Source organism: Ips typographus, linkage group LG15 (genome assembly GCF_016097725.1).
Source record: "Ips typographus isolate SLU linkage group LG15, UJ_Ityp_2.0, whole genome shotgun sequence".
Lineage (NCBI taxonomy): Eukaryota > Metazoa > Arthropoda > Insecta > Coleoptera > Curculionidae > Ips > Ips typographus.
The window spans coordinates 5,913,998-5,935,250 of NC_138436.1; the positions used below are offsets into that span (position 1 = coordinate 5,913,998).

Genomic DNA, 21,253 nt, shown 5'->3' on the forward strand with positions numbered 1-21,253 from the left:
TGAGGTTTTCTCTGTTGGTGTACCTAGACGATTTAATAGTAATATCGAAAAGCTTTGAAATGCATTTAAAGGACATCGAGGCAGTGTTTCAACAAGTTTAAACTTAAACTTAAGCGATCCAAATGCTTTTTTACCGTTACACGTTATTGCAACTTTTGATGAATCAGGTGACACAAAAATCCACGAATTTTTGGTGTAAAGTTGAATCCATTGTATTGCTTTAATTTTCACTCGCTTAACGGGACAGCTCGAATGTTCAGTTCGTTTATATATTTCATCTAAAATGCAGTTCGGGCTGTTTTCAATGTTCCTTATTAAAGGCGGTGAGCATACGAATAAATGTTTTCTGATTCCTATGCAATTCTTAAATTCTTCTTCACTGATGTGAAAATATTTTTGTTCATTGTAATCACTAGCTAGCAATTCTTGAGGTAGGTCAATTGTTGAATACGTGTCGCCTTCCACTGCAGACGGTATCGCACTGACCTTGACTACGGTAAAACTGCTGAACTCAGTTACTATAAAATACACAAAAACGTGTAGTTGTTTTTCTGTTTCCTCAAGTTCAGATTTCAATATGGGTTGAGGTAGGATTTCAATGTTTGGTGGCATTTTGCACGCTGCAGTTTAGATTATTTCCCTTATATGCCCCGGTGTTAACATTGAATATATGTTGCCTGTGTTGTATAGGATGTCAGACATACTTCATCTAAATAATTGTTCCCAACTTGATATAAGCTTAGAAGGTGAATGCTAAGTCTGTTTTCGTCCACCGCTTGAAACCAACTTTGCTTCATCTCAGTTATAGCGGCTTGGCTTCTGATAACCTTTTTTGAAACTGCTTAAGCTTGCTGTAAATTCTGTTTTCGGTGTCGTTAAACTGAGATAGTGCCTGCAGCATAAATTTAGTTTGATGACTAGATGCATGTATTAATTGTTGTTGATTCTTTTCTAGATTGTTGAGTTCTGAATTTGGGCTGTAACATTTTTTATGTTTTTTATATGGTAGCTGATTTCAGATTTATTCAGCTTTATGTCAATTCGAAAGATTCCCCTTTCTATTTTTGCTTGTCCAATATGTTCAATGTACATTCCTGGTTGAAGCAAATTCTGCTGAATTTACTAAGCTTAATATGAATAAAATCGCAACAGGCTTTCTTCCACAAATTCGCTGACCTTGTTTTACCTTTGAATTGATCTCTTTCATTTCCATATTCTACTGCCTTTTTTTCTGATTCTCCACGTAACGGTATAAGTTTATGAATCGGCCGTTTGGTAATTACTCCCCCTGGCACTACTCGAACAATTCCGTCCTTATCCGCGTGCGCTTCGGTTATTCGAGCTAATGACCATTGACTTGGTTTTACGTTATCTTCGTTTAAGATTACTACTTCTCCCGTTTCTAAATTGTTTGATTTAGATGTCCATTTGTACCGCTGCTGAAGTTGATGTATGTACTCTTGAATCCATGTATTCCAAAATTCTTACGCATTTCTTTCATTCATATTACTGATGATGTTCTCGCAGATTGGGGTAATCGGTGATAATAGTTCTCTTCCGATTAGAAAGTGACCTGGTGTGAGAACGGCAACATCGTTTATGTCTTCGGACAACGGACACAAAGGCCTTGAGTTCAATGATGCCTCAATAAGTGTTAACAACGTATATAACTCCTCGAAGGTCAATGTTGTATCTCCAATCACTCGTCTTAAATGATACTTTGTGGATTTGACGCCCGCTTCCCACCAAAATGAGGTGCTGAGGGAGGGATAAAGTGCCACTGTATGCCCAACGATGTGCTTCGATCCTCAATTTTCTCCTTTCTGAGTAACGCGATGACTTCTGACTCGATTAGGTTGTTTGCCCCTACAAAAGTTGTGCCATTGTCACTATAGATGTGTGCACATTTTCCTCGTCTAGATATGAACCGTTTTAACGCTGCTAAAAATGTTTCAGCTAGCATGTCACTTACTAGTTCAAGATGTTGTGCCTTAGTTGCTAAGCACACAAATACTACAATATAACCCTTATATGATTTATTTCCTCGTCCTTTTGTGGTTCGCACTTGAATTGGTCCTGCATAATCAATTCCAGTGTGTAAAAATGCCGCTGATTGAGTAACTCGAGGTGGTGGTAACTGTCCCATTAACTGTTGTGCTGTAGCAGTTTTATATCTGATAGATTTTACACAATTGTTAATTACCTTTTGTACTGCCTTTTTTCCATTAATCAGCCAAAATTTTCTTCTAATGAAGGCTAAGGTATTCTGGTTACCTCCATGTAATGTTGTGTTATGCGCATCTCTTATAATCAAGTTTGTTACATGACATCTTCCTGGTAAGATTATGGGATGTTTTTCTGTGTATTTTAATAGTCAGTGTTTCAGTCTACCTCCTATTCATAGGATATTGTTTTTGTCGATAAACGGCCTTAAATTGACTATTTTACTTTGTTTATCTATTGTTTTATTTGATTTTAGAGCTTGAATTTCCGCGTGAAATGCTCCAGCAGTCAGTCTCTGGAATTTTTGCGTTTACTGGCTATTTGTTTCCTTGCAGCCATGCTGGGCCTTGCCACCATGGAACAAAGTCTTTGATTTTAGAGGGATCAATGCCTCGTGATATTACATCTGCTGCATTTTCTTCAGATTTCACATGATTCCAATGCTGAGATGGCACCAAGTTTTGTATCTCAGATACTCGATTTGCCACAAATGTTTTCCAATTATTGAGCGTTCCTTGGATCCATGATAATGCTATCATGGAATCAATCCAAGCGTATGTCGGTGTTTTATTCAAACTTAAAGCCGTGTGATTTTGATGCTTTTGTCATTATTTATAGTTTTTACGTAAACTACAGCTCCGTATGACTTCTCAGAAGCATCGCTAAATCCGTGTAGTTCAATTTTATTCTTGGGTGATTGATACGTCCAACGCGGAATGCTGATTTCTTTAACAGACTTTAACTGCTACCGAAACTTATTCCAACAAGCTGCTATTTCTTGTGAGACTTCTTCATCCCAGCTAAGTTTTTCTAACCATAATGTTTGCATGATCAATTTTGCTTTGACTAATACTTCTATGACTGATTCTACTATCAACGAATAGTTTCGCAATGTCCGCTGATATTGTTCTTTTCGATAGCTTTTGTGACGGTGCTAACGCCACCTTAAATCTTATGGAATCGTCTTCTTGGTGACCATAATAATCCTAATGATCTTCTGGTGTCATCTTCTTGAATGTTGACTGCGCTTTCGTCTCGCAATTCTACTGGTATAGCTTTTATGACTTCCCTGTTATTACTAGACCATTTTCTTAGTGTTATTCCGCTGGCCTTGAACATGCTTATTAGTTCATTTTCTCGTCTTCCGTTAACCTTTGAATTGTTTTTACAGCCAAGTATGGTGCTGCAGCCGTTCCATACGTTACGGTCAATAACTTGAATTCTTGAATTGGGTCGTTTGTCGAGAATCTCCTTAAGATTCTGTGATAGTCCTGATCTTCTTCGGAAATTCGAATTTGTCTATACATCTTTTCTATATCGGCTGTAAATCCTATTCTGTGACTTCTCCAATGTAATAGAATCTCTATAAGGTCATCTTGAATTTTAGGACCTACGTGCATGATGTCATTTAAACTTTTTCCATTTGTGGTTTTTGATGATGCGTCAAACACTACTCTCAACTTGGTAGTCGTACTGGTTTCTTTGATAACTGGTTGATGAGGTATGTAATATTTTCCTTGGATTTGGTTACTCCACTGCACCTGTTTCATGTGACCTAGCTTAATGTATTCACTCATAAATTTTGTATATTCCAAATTCAACTTGTAGTCATTAGATAATCCTTTCTCCAAGAACAGTAGACGTGCCAACGCTCTTGGCCTTGACTCACCTAATTGCGATGACTCAATTTCGTTTTTAAACGGAATTTCAACGGTGTAAGTACCGCTCGAATTACGCAATGTTGTTTATCGTAAAACGCCTCGCATGCATTTTCATCTCTTGTTAATTGTCGTTTTTCCGGAATTTCCTCTAATTCCCAGAACCGTGATAATTCTTTTTCTTCAGACTGCGTTATCATGCTCACTAATGCAATGTTGGTTTGTTTTGAGGATTGATGAATGCTTCCCCAAATTATCCAGCCTAACTCTGTATTTTGCGCTACAAGGCCGTCGTTTGTCTTGTCCATTCCTTCTAACAAAATTTCGTGAAATTCTTGGGCTCCAAGAATCACATCAATTGGACCCGGCTTTCCGAAGCCTGGGTCAGCAAGAATTGTATTTTGCCATATCTCTGTATTTACCTCAATTGGGTGTTCTGGCATATCTTTTGCTAATTTTTGTAAAATCAGCAGTGTAGTGTTTAACGTAAATTTGGTAGTAATGCGTGGTGTGCATCGTACAGATATTTTGTATTTGCAGCTCTCATTGGTTGATCCCCCTATACCAGAAATTTCTGCATGAATTTTCTGTTTGGGTAATTGTAGTAAATTGGCAGCTTCCATAGTGATAAACGATGCTTGCGAACCTGAATCGATCAAGGCTCTCCAATTTTCGTTTTTTCCACCTGAATCTTGAATTCTAATGATTGCTGTCGCTAATAATGTTTTACCTCCTTCATGCGCGACATGTGTTCCTACCTTGTTTGATTGATTGAAATATGGTTTTGATTTCTGCTCGTTTCGCGTTTTCGTTTTGTCGTGGTTGTTTTCTTTGTGGATAAGCGTATGATGATTTTGATAACAAATTCTGCATTTTTGAAATGATAGGCATTTTGTAGTTAAATCGTGGTTTAAGCAATTTAAACATAACGGTTTTTCTTTAGCAGCATTAAACCGTTGATAAGATGTTAATGCTTTGAATTTTAAACATTTATAAATTGTATGGTTAGATAAATTGCAGTACTTTCAGCTTTGATTTTGCTGTTTTCTCTGATGTGGTTGATAACTGCCCATGATGCTATTGTTTTCGCGTCCGTCATGTCGATCGGTAGATATGGATTCGATGGCTCGAAACCGCTTGAGGATGAAGTTCAACATCTCGTCGAGTTCTGGCACTTGTAGTGGATCAAACTTGCTTCAAATAGCTCTTGTGTTCTCTTATCGATTTTCCGCAGTAGGACGCAACCGATGATCGGGTCCTATTGAGATGTATTCATGTTCAGAGCTTCAATGGCTTTCAAGCATTATTTTGTTGGGTTGTAAATTTCTTTTAGCTGCTCTGATGATTCTTGTTTGCTGTCAGGTAGATCCAGTATTTTGTTAATAAGCTTGTTGGTGATTAGGCTTTCGTTACTGTATCTCTCTTTGAGATGACCCCATGCAATATGGTAGTTCGCTGAACTGATTTGAAAATGTTGAATTGCCTTGCCAGCTTCCCCTGTGACATGAGCTTTTAGATAGTTCATTTTTTCGATTTCGCTGAGTGCCTCGTTGTTATGGATCACATTCTTGAACATGTTTTCAAATGGCGTCCACTCTTCGTAGTTTCCAGTAAATATTGGTATTTTTATTTGAGGTAGGCTAATGTTATTGGTTTTATTCATTGACATCTGTGGTTGTTGGTTTTCTACCTCGCTTTTCAGAGGTGATGATTTGCTGTTATATTGTCCTTGAATTTTGGCAATCATGGTACGAAGTTGCTTGAATTTGTTTTCCTCAAAATATTTTGAGACTTTATCAACGTCCAATTTTGAAATTTCCCAGTGTAAGGATGTTACTATGTACCATTCTTTAAAAATTGTTGAAAAAAGTCCACTTTTTACCTCTGGATCCAATGTTGCAGTGAATCCTTCAACCAGTTCATCCAAATCGCTCATTCGTAAAGTTTGTTCCTGCGTGAGTTGATTTAGAATGGCACTTTTTTGCTGCTTATCTTGTTGCTTTAATTCTTGTTTCCTCTCTTCGTCTAATAGTTTTTCCTTGCAGTTGTTTACCTCTTGTAGTGCATCGTTATAAATGGTTCTGATTTGTTCAAAATAATTGCTAGCAAAGTACGTAGCGTGTTGCGTTTCTGATGTTTTCAGATCTTTGAGCTGGGTGTCATTTACTTTAACTTCGTTCCATAGCTTCTGAACTTGAGTTCTCCTTTCTTCAACGTATTGTAGGGTTTTTCTGTTTAATGGGTCTTTCTTTATATTGGTGTGAATGCGTTTGATCTCTTGTCCTAACGCCTCTTGGGCTTTGCTTAATTTGTTAACTGTTTCCATTTTTGCGTTGAGATTGTACTCTTCACTTGCACTGACTGATTCACTTCACTTCACTTGTTACCTGCACTTGCGTGAAACACTTAACAGATATAGATTTTTTCGATAGAGTTATCGATTTGTATACGCGACTCGCGACCGAGTATTACTTGATTCGATTTTTTGTTCTGTAGCTAACATATTTTGGACTCGAAGGACCATGTTTAATATTGAGGAGGGTGCAGGTTTAGATTGGGTAGGTAGAGTTATTGAAAGTCTTGAGTGCCATTTCAATACTGATTTAATCCTACGCATGTAAATAACAACCTTACTAAACTATTAAACATACCAGTGGCTCAGAAACAATTAAACTCTATGGTTTTGACATGGTTGTTACAGTCATCATTTGTAAACAATATATAAACAGTTTGATGGCTGCTGAACTATGATTATTGCAACCACTGTTAATTAATATAGAACGCTACGTTAGGCTGTTTTGAATATAGTTAAGGAATTATTGTTTTGCTTACTAATTGTAATTATGGAATGTTAAAGATCTATGAACTATGATTGTCCTTAATTACCCTGATTATTTATATAACATCAAGATATATGTTTAGCTGAAGACTAAACAGCCTCTCTGTGTTACTCTCGAAGATGCATTAGTATGGGGACCCAAAGACGAATAATTGCACACTGGAACCAGGTGCACAGGCCCCCACTAGAAGATGTGCATCTTAACCAATTTGAACAGGCTACTCCTGACGAAATCAAGGAGATTTATCAGGAATTCGAAGACCTCTTCCAGGTCGGACTCCGAGTCCACACCTTAGTACCCTGCATCGAATTCCCTTAAAAAAGGATAAGGTGATCTATAGAAAAGCCTATCCGATGCCCCCCTCGAAGAAGAAGATCCTGCACGAGCAGATTCAAGAAATGCTGAAGGCCGTAGTGATCGAACCCTCCACCTCACCATACAGTAGCCGCCCAGTGCTAGTAATGCGTCCAGACAAGAAGCCACGGTTCTGCGTCGATTACCGTGAGCTAAACGAGATAACAGAATGCCCCCTGAAGCCACTGCGCTGCCCAAAATCTCGGACGCATTGAAAGGACTAGCAGCCGCTACAATTTTTACCGTGCTGGATCTAAAAAGCGGGTATTGGCAAATACCGCTAGCCCCCGAAGACGCTGAAAAAACAGCCTTCACCACCCCCGATGGTACGGCGTACCAATTCAGAGTCATGCCTTTTGGACTCAAGAACGCTCCAGGAACGTTCCAAAGGCTCATGGCTGGAGAAGTTCTGACCGGTTTATTACACAGATGTTGCTGCGTCTATTTAGACGACGTCATCATGTACAGTCGTTCCATGGAAGAACACGCCAGGCATACGCACCTAGTGTTGAAACGGCTAAGAGAACACGAACTGCGCATCTCTGCGGAGAAATGCCAGATTGCCAAAACCGGCCTGGATTACCTAGGTTTTACACTAGATGGAGGACTAGTAAAGCCCCAGGAGAAACATCTCCAACAAGTAGAAGGATTCGCCACCCACCCCAAAGAACGGACGACAGTTACAAAGATTTCTAGGAACATGTGGATGGCTCAGGGAGCATGTACCCAGTTACAGCGAGATTACCGCTCCATTCACGGAACTCCTTAAAGGACCACCGAAGAACTGGAAATGGGGAAAAGCGGAATCCAAAGCATTCGAGGCAACAAAACGTGCAGTCGCTGAAAGCAAACCGCTTCATCGACCAGACTTTGCCAAACCGTTCGTACTGCAGACCGATGCCTCCATGGAAGGAATGGCTGCAGTATTATACCAAGAGGATGGAGATGATAGAAAAATCATCTCCTATGCATCGGCAAAGTTCAAGCCTACAGAACGACAGCTGCACGTCAATGAACAAGAGTGTCTGGCACTGGTATGGGCCATCGGACATTACCGACCCTACCTGGAGGAACAGCCGTTTAAAGTCAGGACCGATAGTAGATGCCTAACCTGGCTAGGAAAATTCAAGGACAGCCGAGCGAAGCTCCCTAGATGGGCGCTCTTGCTGCAGGAATTTTCTTTCACAATGGAGCACGTTAAAAGAAAGGAGAACCAGCTGCCAGACCTGCTCAGTCGCCAACCAGAGGAGGCAGACTACGAGCCAGAACCAGACAATGAGCGTTTGTTACCGCCCAGTGGACCTGAGGTAGAGGAAGAAGAACCAACCACCTGTTGTGCAGAGACAAACTCGGAGGAGGTCACGGTGTCAGCTGTGGCCATCGACGAGCTTTACGAGAAAGTGGCCAGGGCGCAACTGAGAATCGACTTCTATCCTACTACAGTCAGGATAATACAAGCGCTCAAACAAGCACCGGAACTGGGACCAGTAAAAGAACGCCTGCTACGGGAGTTTGACGCAATAGACGGGTTACTGTGGAGAAGAAACCCAGCAGGAGATCGATTGGTCGTCCCGAGGTAAGTGGTCCCTGTTGTGATCCACAGGTTCCACGATGAGGACGACATTGCACATCCTGGCACGGCAGAAACCACTAGAAGAATTTCGGACAAATTCTTCTTTGGACACATGGCCCAGACCGTGAAAAACTATGTGAGGAAGTGCATAGTTTGCGGAATAGCAAAAACCCAACAGAGACAACAGAATGCCCCCCAGAGACCGCGATCTCCCAAATACCCTTGGGAGATGATATCCATAGACGTCCTAGGACCTTACCCAGAAGCGGTAAGGACTAAGAACAGGTTTATCCTGGTAATTGAGGACGTCTTCACTAAATGGATGGAAGCATTCAGTGGAGATAAGTTTGAGGCCAAGGACTTAGTCAGGATCCTCGAGACGGAGATATTTCCCCGGTATGGAATCCTCAAATATTTCGTCTCAGACAACGGCCCAATCTTCATCAGTAATTGAATTGAGAGAATGTGCGAGAGGTTTGGGATCACCCAACTACACTCAGCTGTCTGGCACCAGAGAACGAATGCGGTAGAACGGAGGTGCCAAGAGCTCAAGAAAGTCCTCCGTGTCCTACTGGTGGGCAAGGAGCCAAACCAGTGGGAAAAAGTAGTAGTAGTTTTTTTTTTGTCCGCGACAAAATAGAAGAAACTGAAAAATTATGAAAACAACAAGGTGAGGAGGAAATTGAACCACAACACGTGAACAGACCATAGTAAAAATTTATAAAAAAGAAACATAAATGTTCTAGTGTTTTCTCGTTTTTTTTTAATGTGTCATAAGGAATAGAGGTTTAAAAATTAAGATAAAGGAAAACTTGCAGTACTCTGCAATAATTCAATTAAACAAAAATAGTAGTCGAAAACGACAAATCTTGGGTCATTATTGTATCTATTGAACACAGATCGTTGTGTGCTTGGTTGTGTGCTGTTTAGGCGCGGATTCAAAATTTATAAAAGCTCTTATATTTTTGCAGCCAAGAATTTGATTTTACATTTTTTAAGTAAAATGAAGGTGATGCAAGAATAAATTTAAAGCCGACTGGACAATCGCAAAAAAAAAAATTTTTGAAACGTATTATTTCAGAGTTTGATGAAACAAAGCAGTCTTGACGATCAAGAAGCTTTGGGAAAGCAATGGAAAATCCCCATGCCAAGCGAAAATGGCGACAAAACGACTGATATAGAGTATGATAAAAGACGACCGAGCGATAATAATGAGGCTAGCCAAACGTTTAACAGTCACATTTTAAATATGTACAACGTGCAAGTATCACCTCCGCAAGATAATGCACCCATTGCAAAAGGACTACCTTGGAAACCGAAAGTTTGACAGAAAAACATAGAAGCATTTTTGGATGCCCCCTGGATAAAGTTTTTAGGATACACATCACCTGGTGATTCTGAAACGTTATTCCACTTACCTCAGCCTATTCACGAGAAAATGGGAATTTTGAAAGAGGTGTGCAAACTCTTTAAGAATCGAATGCTAAACATAACAAGAGATATTTTAGCATTCGTACACATCTCTAGCTGAGCTCCAAATTAAGACAAGAGGAAATAGCTAGAAATCCAATATCGACTACAGAGCCTGAAGTGGAGGACAATCCAACTGAGAATTTGTACTATGTTGCCGAATTTACCTCAATATATGATTGCTTAATTGAAAATCTGCGCCAACTTCCAAAGCTGAAATTGACTCAATCAACATTATGGCTGACGTTTTGCCAGGGTTTTGAGATTATGTTGAAGTATCACGCTAATCTATTTTTTTTTTTCAGAATGACCGTGTTGCAGGTTATGAAACTAGGCATTGACGTTCGTTGTCAACAGACCTACAGAAACAACATTTCTATTATTAAAACACTTTAAACTAAAGATGGAGTGAATGCAATATTTTTTAAGAAATTTAAAGCTTAAGAAAAGTCACCTCTGACCTTCATGATTCCATTCGACGCTTAAGAGTAGTCACGTGACCTTTGTAACTGAATTCAATAATTAAAAACAATCACGAAACATTTTTAGGTTTCCTGTTTATGGTAAAAATGGTAACGTGACCTTAAGGATACTCTCTTGATTTGCTACATTGACATCTAATTTTTTCAATTAAATTTGACTTACTGTTTACTTTCCATTTAGATGCTTGTGTGTGTTTAAACGGGCACCATTTCTAAAGTATAGCTTAAAAATTTGACGTAACTTTACGTTTTCAAATTTTTGAATATGCAAATCAAATATTTGGGAAGACAGTGGTGTAAATCCAACAAGAAAACCATTAGTGCCATATATCAAAAAGTTTGCCAACGCCTTAGCGACGACTGGGCTTACGGCAACGGTATGTATATTCACGTTTAGAGGTTGTTATGTGAATAATACATTTATGCAAGACCATGGAGTTTCCAAGCTGAAGAGTGCTCTCTCAGAGCTTCAGTAGATCGGTTTAACAATCGTCGTTATACACAAGTGCACGTGAGTTTAATTACTCCAGTTTTATTAAAAAGACTATAAATCTTTTTTTACCGGATAGTGAATTTGAACCTATTGACAACAGTTGTGAGTGAGTCACTACGGCTTGTGGCTTGAATAATAAATATTTAAAAGTGCTGAATAAACGCGCAACTTTCTCCACAATATATTTATTAGATCCTCAAATTGTGGAAACAGTCATAACGCCCTACATGTTTCGAGCATATAGATGCTCATCTTCAGAAACTTCCAGAGGATGATGGACAGGTTCCGATCAGGACTTCCTGAGGTTTTCTCTGTTGGTGTACCTAGACGATTTAATAGTAATATCGCCAAGCTTTGAAATGCATTTAAAGGACATCGAGGCAGTGTTTCAACAAGTTTAAACGTAAACTTAAGCGATCCCAATGCTCTTTTTACCGTTACACGTTATTGCAACTTTTGATGAATCAGGTGACACAAAAATCCACGAATTTTTGGTGTAAAGTTGAATCCATTGTATTGCTTTAATTTTCACTCGCTTAACGGGACAGCTCGAATGTTCAGTTCGTTGATATATTTCATCTCTATGCAGATCTAAAATGCAGTTCGGGCTGTTTTCAATGTTCCTTATTAAAGGCGGTGAGCATACGAATAAATTTTTTCTGATTCCTATGCAATTCTTAAATTCTTCTTAACTTATGTGAAAATATTTTTGTTCATTGTAATCACTAGCTAGCAATTCTTGAGGTAGGTCAATTGTTGAATACGTTCCCTGCAGACGGTATCGCACTGACCTTGACTACGGTAAAACTGCTGAACTCAGTTACTATAAAATACACAAAAACGTATAGTTGTTTTTCTGTTTCCTCAAGTTCAGTTTTCAATATGGGTTGAGGTAGGATTTCAATGTTTGGTGGCATTTTGCGCGCTGCAGTTTGGATTATTTCCCTTATATGCCCCGGTGTTAACATTGAATATATGTTGCCTGTGTTGTATAGGATGTCAGACAGACTTTTATAATAGTCATATACTTCATCTAAATAATTGTTCCCAACTTGATATGAGCTTAGAAGGTGAATGCTAAGTCTGTTTTCGTCCACCGCTTGAAACCAACTTTGCTTCAACTCAGTTATAGCGGCTTGGCTTCTGATAACCTTTTTTTGAAACTGCTTAAGCTTGCTGTAAATTCTGTTTTCGGTGTCGTTAAACTGAGATAGTGCCTGCAGCATAAATTTAGTTTGATGACTAGATGCATGTATTAATTGTTGTTGATTCTTTTCTAGATTGTTGAGTTCTGAATTTGGGCTGTAACATTTTTTATGTTTTTTATATGGTAGCTGATTTCAGATTTATTCAGCTTTATGTCAATTCGAAAGATTCCCCTTTCTATTTTTGCTTGTCCAATATGTTCAATGTACATTCCTGGTTGAAGCAAATTCTGCTGAATTTACTAAGCTTAATATGAATAAAATCGCAACAGGCTTTCTTCCACAAATTCGCTGACCTTGTTTTACCTTTGAATTGATCTCTTTCATTTCCATATTCTACTGCCTTTTTTTCTGATTCTCCACGTAACGGTATAAGCTTATGAATCGGCCGTTTGGTAATTACTCCCCCTGGCACTACTCGAACAATTCCGTCCTTATCCGCGTGCGCTTCGGTTATTCGAGCTAATGACCATTGACTTGGTTTTACGTTATCTTCGTTTAAGATTACTACTTCTCCCGTTTCTAAATTGTTTGATTTAGATGTCCATTTGTACCGCTGCTGAAGTTGATGTATGTACTCTTGAATCCATGTATTCCAAAATTCTTTACGCATTTCTTTCATTCATATTACTGATGATGTTCTCGCAGATTGGGGTAATCGGTGATAATAGTTCTCTTCCGATTAGAAAGTGACCTGTTGTGAGAACGGCAACATCGTTTATGTCTTCGGACAACGAACACAAAGGCCTTGAGTTCAATGATGCCTCAATAAGTGTTAACAACGTATATAACTCCTCGAAGGTCAATGTTGTATCTCCAATCACTCGTCTTAAATGATACTTTGTGGATTTGACGCCCGCTTCCCACCAAAATGAGGTGCTGAGGGAGGGATAAAGTGCCACTGTATGCCCAACGATGTGCTTCGATCCTCAATTTTCTCCTTTCTGAGTAACGCGATGACTTCTGACTCGATTAGGTTGTTTGCCCCTACAAAAGTTGTGCCATTGTCACTATAGATGTGTGCACATTTTCCTCGTCTAGATATTGTTACGATTTTCTCGTGGGTTCACACAAAGTCAATTTAACTCAACAATTAATAACTTTATTTACACTTCAAAACACTCCGTACAATAATTAACTCAGCTATTAAAAACACTACTACAATTCCACAACTATTTCACTATTTAAACTTTACCGCGTTCTCAAATACACTACTACTCTACTCTCTAACTAACTACGCCGTCGTCAACGCCGCTTCTTTTATATTCGCAAACCACGTTCTAGAATGACCGCGAAACGCTTCGCGGGTTGCCTTGACCATTCAAGAATATTCCAGGTAGCGCTTCCTAACTGTGGCCTACTTTAATACGCGCCCGGCCAGATATTGCGGCGCATCGGTTTCATCCCGAAGCGAGCGCCCGTTAAGAAGTATCGAGCATAGTAGGCCCAGACCGTAACACTGCCCCCCTCTTAAAGCTGATCGTCCCGATCCGCTTCATCTAATTCCTGGTATTTCTTGAGTCTGTCCAGATGGACAATTTTCATCTTGCCTTTGGGGCTGCGTTGGACTCTGTATGCGACGTCGTTTAACCTTTTTACCACATTGTAAGGTCCCTCCCAGTGTCGTTGCCATCTTTGACTTAATCCTTTGCTCCTCCTGGGTTGAAACATCCACACAGCATCACCTTCCTTATAATTGCCACCAGTTGGTCTGTGGTCCAGCGTCATCTTCATACGGTCGTTGTTTGGTTTCATCTTCTCTCTCTCAGGTTCCCGAATTGTGATGGATTCCTTCTGTAGCGAACACTGGTCACACCGTTTACACCATTCCTCAACGTCCTTTCTGAAGTTAATCCAGTAAAACCGATCTCTTATTCTAGCCAAAGTCTGGTTTACTCCAAAGTGTCCTCCTCCGCGACTGTCATGTAGTTCTCGCAGCACATTCTCTTTGCAGGAATTGGGCACTATTGTTTGGTAAACAAAGCGTTTTCCGTCTGGACTTTCCCATTTGCGAGTAATTAAGTCATCTCGCAGTCGAAGCGAATTCCACTGCAACCAGTAACCCCTTACTGTTGGTCCATATCTGGAAATCTGTTGCCAATTCGGTTTCAAATCCTTCTCCAACCATCTTCTGATTACTTTCAAATCAGAGTCTGAGCGCTGTCCTTTTATTATGTCTTCCTTAGAAACGCTGCTCTTCATTCTTCTTGTAGCCTCTTTATCCGTCACCTTCGCGATTTGACCAATCCTCCAACCATTATGAATTTGTCCTTTCCGGTACCTTAAGTCACTATCCAAAGCTTGACGATCCTCTACATATCGCGGTAAATGTCTTTCCGGATTCTTCATTTCCTGCTCCTGGTTACGCCAGTTCTGCGGGGTCGGTAAACGAGACTGCTGTCTGCAATTCCATTGGTAATGTCCTTTACGTCCACAAATATAACATGTAATATTTCTTTTAACAGAGGAGTTCCGGTGATTTGTTCTGATGTCCTGATTTCGTCGGCACTGTGGGTTTGGAGAACAAGACCGCTGTCTGCAATTCCTTCTATAGTGTCCTTTGCGTCCACATCGATAACATTCCACTCTAGTGATCGGACGTAACCGTTCTAACTGTCTGGACTGACCATTTCTTAATGCTGCCATTTGTTGCACTAATTGGCCGACCATTGATTCAATTTTATTTATTGATGTAGCAACATGATCGGCTGGCGGTTCTCTTTCCTCTTGAATAGGCTCTGGCTAAAAATCATTGCACGCAGCTTCAATTTCCAGCGCTCGAATCAGTAATTCGCTGTTGTTGCTCCCCTTGAACATCTTCAGCCATTTCTTTACCTCCGGATCTCGAATCCCATCTACAAAATACTGTGCCACAAGTTCTTCTTGGATTTCATCCGGGACGACTGGGTAAGCCAGATGCACAAGGCGACGAATTTCGGTTTCAAACTCTTCTAGATTTTCACCAGTTTTCTGCTGTCTTGTCGTTAATTGCGTTCGATACAGTCCTTTCTTATGTTGATCCCCATAACGACGTTCTAATGCAGCTACTAATGCTTCATAGTTGCTGCGTTGGGCGATAGGCAAAGTCTGTAACAGCTCCAATGCAGGTCCTCGTAATGCCACTATTAGTGCTACAGCCATTTCCTCGTTACTCCATCCATTTGCATTTGCAGCGGCCTCAAATTGGAGTTGGTACATTGCCCATGAAGTTTGACCGTCGTATGTGGGAGGCTTGATCTTGTTTAGCCCGTTTCCGGTGATCACTGTAGAGCTGGCTCCTCTGCTGTCAATTTTCCGCTCTAAGTCGCGTAGCTTTATCTCGACATTATTCTGAATTTTATTAATGTCCTCCCGAACATCGTTCTGAATTTTATCCTCCATCTTTCTGAGACTATCGGTTACATACTCTGGGATTTCTGTTTTAGTCCCCGCTAGAACGTTCAATATTTCTACGTTACCCTTTTCTTGCCGCTCTCTGTCTTCTTCTTTGTCTTGTTGTCGAATTCTTTCTTTTTCTTCTTTGTCTTGTTGTCGTATTATTTCTTCTTGTTGTCGAATCCTTTCTTGTTCTTCCTTGTTTCGTTTTCGAATCTTTTCTTGTTCTTCTTTGCCTTGTTGTCGAATTATTTTTTCTTGTTGTCGAATCCTTTCTTGTTCTTCCTTGTTTCGTTTTCGAATCTTTTCTTGTTCTTCTTTGCCTTGTTGTCGAATTCTTTCTTCTTGTTGTCGAATCCTTTCTTTTTGTTCCTTGTTTTGTTTTCGAAACTTTTCTAGTTCTTCTTTGGCTTGTTTAAGCTTAGCTTCAAATTGGGTCTCCATGTTTGCACTTTGACGTCTTGTTATTGGCATAAAATAAATTTAACACACCACTGTTCCGAAAATCTCTAGTCCGGTTCTGAACACAAGTCTTTAACCCGAAGTTTAGTTCCAATTCACGTCGCACTAACGTCTGATCGCACTTCTGACACCAATTGTTACGATTTTCTCGTGGGTTCACACAAAGTCAATTTAACTCAACAATTAATAACTTTATTTACACTTCAAAACACTCCGTACAATAATTAACTCAGCTATTAAAAACACTACTACAATTCCACAACTATTTCACTATTTAAACTTTACCGCGTTCTCAAATACACTACTACTCTACTTTCTAACTAACTACGCCGTCGTCAACGCCGCTTTTTTATATTCGCAAACCACGTTCTAGAATGACCGCGAAACGCTTCGCGGGTTGCCTTGACCATTCAAGAATATTGTCACGATCTAATTTTTAGCCGTAACGCGGGGACGTGTAGGCTGGGGTCGTAGTCAAGTTAAACTCAAAGATTGGATAACAAAAACAACAACGTTTATTCATAGAGAAACTAATAAAGAAAGATTAAATGAAAACTGAATTTATAAAAACCATTGTCAGACATAAGTTGGTTTAATTCAAATTATAAGGTTTGTACTTACATGATAATTAATTCACAAACCATTTTGGACGAGGGTAAGTGTCAGGGTAGAGTTCCCTCAACTTTCGCGACCGAACCGTTTAGTTTCGCGGGTAATTTCTAACTAACCTTTCTTTCCCAATTTCTCGGCTATTTATTGTAAGGTATTGCGATCCCTTAGTCAGTTCAATTTCTTAATTGCTTGTCTAAGCACTTGGATCATTGTCCGAACAATTGATGACTTATTGCTGACCGGCGATTGCAACACCTTAGCTAGCTTCCGTTCTAAAAGGTTCGATTGCTTATTTTGCAACCCAAGTGGTCGACGACTTGTTTCGGTCAGTGGCCGATTATTTGCTGACTAAGTAATTAATGAAAATCTACTTGTGACACATTCCCCCGGCCGACAAAAGGTAGTCCCTAGCTTTTCACAATATTAGGAAAGTTCACTATGCAAATCTTCTAAACAAAATAACATCAAATTAATTATACTTTTAAATTTTTAATCATGGTGGCAATATAACAGAAATTTGACACCACAAATTCTAGTTTTTTTCTTCAAATCTTAATATAGAACAAAGAGGTAATATAAAAATATCCTTAATGGATTTTCCCCCTTATTACAACACAAACAAAATTTATCATAGTTGCCTGTAAAAACTAATCAACAAAGTATAGCCCCTAGTTTTTCACAGAATTAAAATTAAAAATATCCCGTTTCATATCCAAAAAGAAAATTATAAAAGAAAACATATAACAATCGGAATAAAAATAAATGTTTTTGTTATTTTCTTACCTCTAGAGTTTGTAAAAAAAAACTTAATGTCTCTATGCTTTAACACTGAGGGGGGAGACTTTTCACTCGCGATTCACTAATATTCCGCGCACTATTGTCTGTTCGGGGATTCTATCTTCTTTTCGCGGCACTTCACTGCACTAAACACTGCTTCTGAAGACAATTTGGACGGTGTCTGGGGTCTGGAACTACATATCTGTTTACTGCAAGTGGAACAATTCCCAGAACTGTATTTTCACGATTGCCATGGTGTGTGGTCCGTGATTTAATTAGTGACGAGCCGGAACGGTACTGAATATCGGGGTGACCACAAGGGTACACCGCGGGTATCCATGGTGCTGAGGTGACCGCATGGATACACCTCAGGAATTATATTTTATATTATTATATTATATTATTATTTGTATATTATTTCATTATATTATTTATTTATTTATTTATCATGCCTGAGTGCCTCTGAAGCCGTATCCTTTCTGGAAGGAAAAGATGGGTGACCATGGAAGAAGACGAGCATCCATTTGATTCACGCACTAGCTCGAGCGGGCTATGGTGCGAAACTATGCTATGCTCCGTTGGCTTATGCCTGAGTGCCTCTAAGGCCGTATCCTTTCTAATCAAAGCTGGCAACGACATCTCTCTGACCTCTGAAGGTTTTTTGAAAGATGAGTGACCGTGGAAGCGGACGAGCATCGTGAGGAAGAGCGGGCGGTAACCCACAAGGAGTTTGGGCGAGTCGGTAGGGCATGGTAGGCGACCAAGACCTGGTGAAGAGGTATCTGCTAGTGGTCCTCGTAGTTGCGGGGGTGCGCGGACGGACCAATCGAAACGAAACTTAATTGACACAATGCGTAATAACTTGACGGGAGCCGATTTGGGATCATCCCCCGCGGCAGGTCACCACGGCCTAGTGTGTCTATTCCTACCGCGGCCACGATCACAAACCGACTCAACTGTGGTCGCGGTCTGACGTTCCCTGGTTGGTTTTTCATCGTCAGCGTTTCCAGTCTCCTGTGCCCGTTGCTTTTAGCTTTTGCTGATTTCCGTTTCCATTTCCAGTGGCGTGTATTAGTTTTTACCGAGTCTGATCCAAAGCCTTGATCGCTCTTCATTTTGTAGTGGTTTCCTTCTGGCTTCTTCGCGTAGTAACTCCCGTCAGTGTTAAGCGCAATAAAAAAACGTATTACTACCTACTGCTATTTTAATCTTAATGTCTAACATTCCCGTTATAATTATAAAATCCCTCGTAAAATATATAGGCATATTGATATTTGCCTACCACTGGTTTTATTTTGATACATTGTAAAGCCTTCGAAAACTTGTAATATGCTTATCAAGCGCTGCTCGCCCATATTATATCATGTGAAAACAGTTAACGTCCTCATATTGAAACTTTGTAATCTTTTTCTTACGTGCCCCGTTTGACTTTTATAAAGTCTTCAAGTTACATTTTTCAACCGTTTATTTATTACATTTAGCAACTATACTTTTTGAAATTGTAAACCCGTGGAATTTAACGCCCCATATTTTATCTACGGTACTTAATTACCGCATATGCTCGTAGTGTATTTTTTTCCCAATATACTTTTCTTTCATTTGCCCCTTATTTATATATATATACCATTATATAATTATTAATCTTCGCGCGCGCTTTTTATTAATTATTCTCGTATGCTGAATTGTGCAAGTTAGAAATGAAATAACGATGATATTTATTCATCAGCAGTTTATATGATCATACCGCGATGACTTAAATAACAAAGTGATTGTCATCCGCTTGTAGCATAAGAAAAGAATTAATTGTAGATACGTACATGTATCATTTTTTCCTTTTTCCCTTACTAAGGAAAATTACTTGCGTACTTTAGTACACTCTATTTGGGCTAATACTGTTTCGCCTTGGGACAGTGAGCGTAATTCTTTATTTTCTTTTAATTCGAGCGTAAAAGTTTTTGATTCTGTAGAGCTTTTATTTTCGCCCATCTTAGTCATTTCAATTCTTTCTTTTTCTTTTATATGCGATTTCGAATTTCCACGGCGTCTGCTTTTCCTGCAGTTTACTACGTATTTTATAAGTTTATGTGCTATAATAATTACGAAAAGAAGGAGGCACGCACAAGTAGTATAAAAGAATACATCATGTAGATATTCAGAGGATGCTTCCCCTTTTTTGTCTGCTCTTGCGGTAGCTACTAAATTTGACGCTACTATTACTCTATTTTGACTTTGTATCAAATATACCACAAGAATTGACAATATGATATTCCACACCAGGAATATTGTGTCACTGTGCAGACCGTATCTGTCACTATAAGTATTCTCTTGGCTTATTTCGTCAATTTGGTCGATTACTGTCCTGACTAGATTCTCGTTGCTAGTCAGATTCAAGTGCGGTATTTGCAGGGACCAATTCGTATTTAAACATTCTTCTATGTTTTTATAAGTGGGTACATTATTTGTTATTTTAGGGTTAAGTATCAAAGACTGTAGGTTGGACCATGTCGCTGGGATAATGTAGATAGCCATTGGTTTGAGAGTTACGACGTCGGGACAGGGAAAACGCTGAGGAATGATAGTTTTGCCTTGCGCTATCAGTTTGCAATTACAGGGCAGTTTTATCTTAATTGAGCCCTGGTGGCTGTAATTTTTTGGTATTGTTGAACTGGTTTCGCCGCATTCGATAATCGTTGTAGGGTCGGGGTGGGTAATAATGTATGTTTCTTCTGCTATTTCGGAAATTATTAGTGAACTTGACGTGTGGCAGTTCATTGGACAGAATTGACTTAACTCTTGTACCGTACATCCCTCGTACAGTTTTCTTGCACATTCAGGACCTTGGGTATTATCTGATGAGAATCGTGGGATGAAACATAATTTATCGTAGAAAATGGTGAGGTTTTGTTTTTTGTTTATCAATCCCAATCCTCTGACCGGTTTCGCCGTATTACGGCTCATCAGAGAGGCTATAGGGCTTGATAACCAAAGAACAAAACCTTCGTTCCAGTATAGTCAACTGGATGCCAGAAATGATAGTTGTGTGCAACATCTGGTGACATCTGTACTCAACTCTATGAGTTAGAAAGTACAGATGGCGTTCCAAAATCTAGGAACAGCACCATTAATGCCGCATCATTCGGTAAACACCGATCTGATTGGTTGAAAATGGTGAGGTTTTGTTTTTTGTTTATCAATCCCAATCCTCTGACCGGTTTCGCCGTATTACGGCTCATCAGAGAGGCTATAGGGCTTGATAACCAAAGAACAAAACCTTCGTTCCAGTATAGTCAACTGGATGCCAGAAATGATAGTTGTGTGCAACATCTGGTGACATCTGTACTCAACTCTATGAGTTAGAAAGTACAGATGGCGTTCCAAAATCTAGGAACAGCACCATTAATGCCGCATCATTCGGTAAACACCGATCTGATTGGTTGAAAATGGTGAGGTTTTGTTTTTTGTTTATCAATCCCAATCCTCTGACCGGTTTCGAGTTGAGTACAGATGTCACCAGATGTTGCACACAACTATCATTTCTGGCATCCAGTTGACTATACTGGAACGAAGGTTTTGTTCTTTGGTTATCAAGCCCTATAGCCTCTCTGATGAGCCGTAATACGGCGAAACCGGTCAGAGGATTGGGATTGATAAACAAAAAACAAAACCTCACCATTTTCAACCAATCAGATCGGTGTTTACCGAATGATGCGGCATTAATGGTGCTGTTCC

General features: G+C 39.6%; 2 protein-coding genes across 2 annotated transcripts; both read right to left on the bottom strand.

The window, feature by feature from the left end:
* Window positions 1-3,347: 3,347 nt before the first annotated feature.
* LOC145738118 (uncharacterized) lies at window positions 3,348-3,773 on the bottom strand. The gene has a single exon (XM_081992980.1). The coding sequence runs from the start codon at window positions 3,771-3,773 to the stop codon at window positions 3,348-3,350; it is 426 nt and encodes a 141-aa protein (XP_081849106.1).
* A 119-nt stretch (window positions 3,774-3,892) lies between these two features.
* On the bottom strand, window positions 3,893-4,504 carry LOC145738119 (uncharacterized). Its single transcript, XM_081992981.1, has one exon. The coding sequence runs from the start codon at window positions 4,502-4,504 to the stop codon at window positions 3,893-3,895; it is 612 nt and encodes a 203-aa protein (XP_081849107.1).
* Window positions 4,505-21,253: the final 16,749 nt, after the last annotated feature.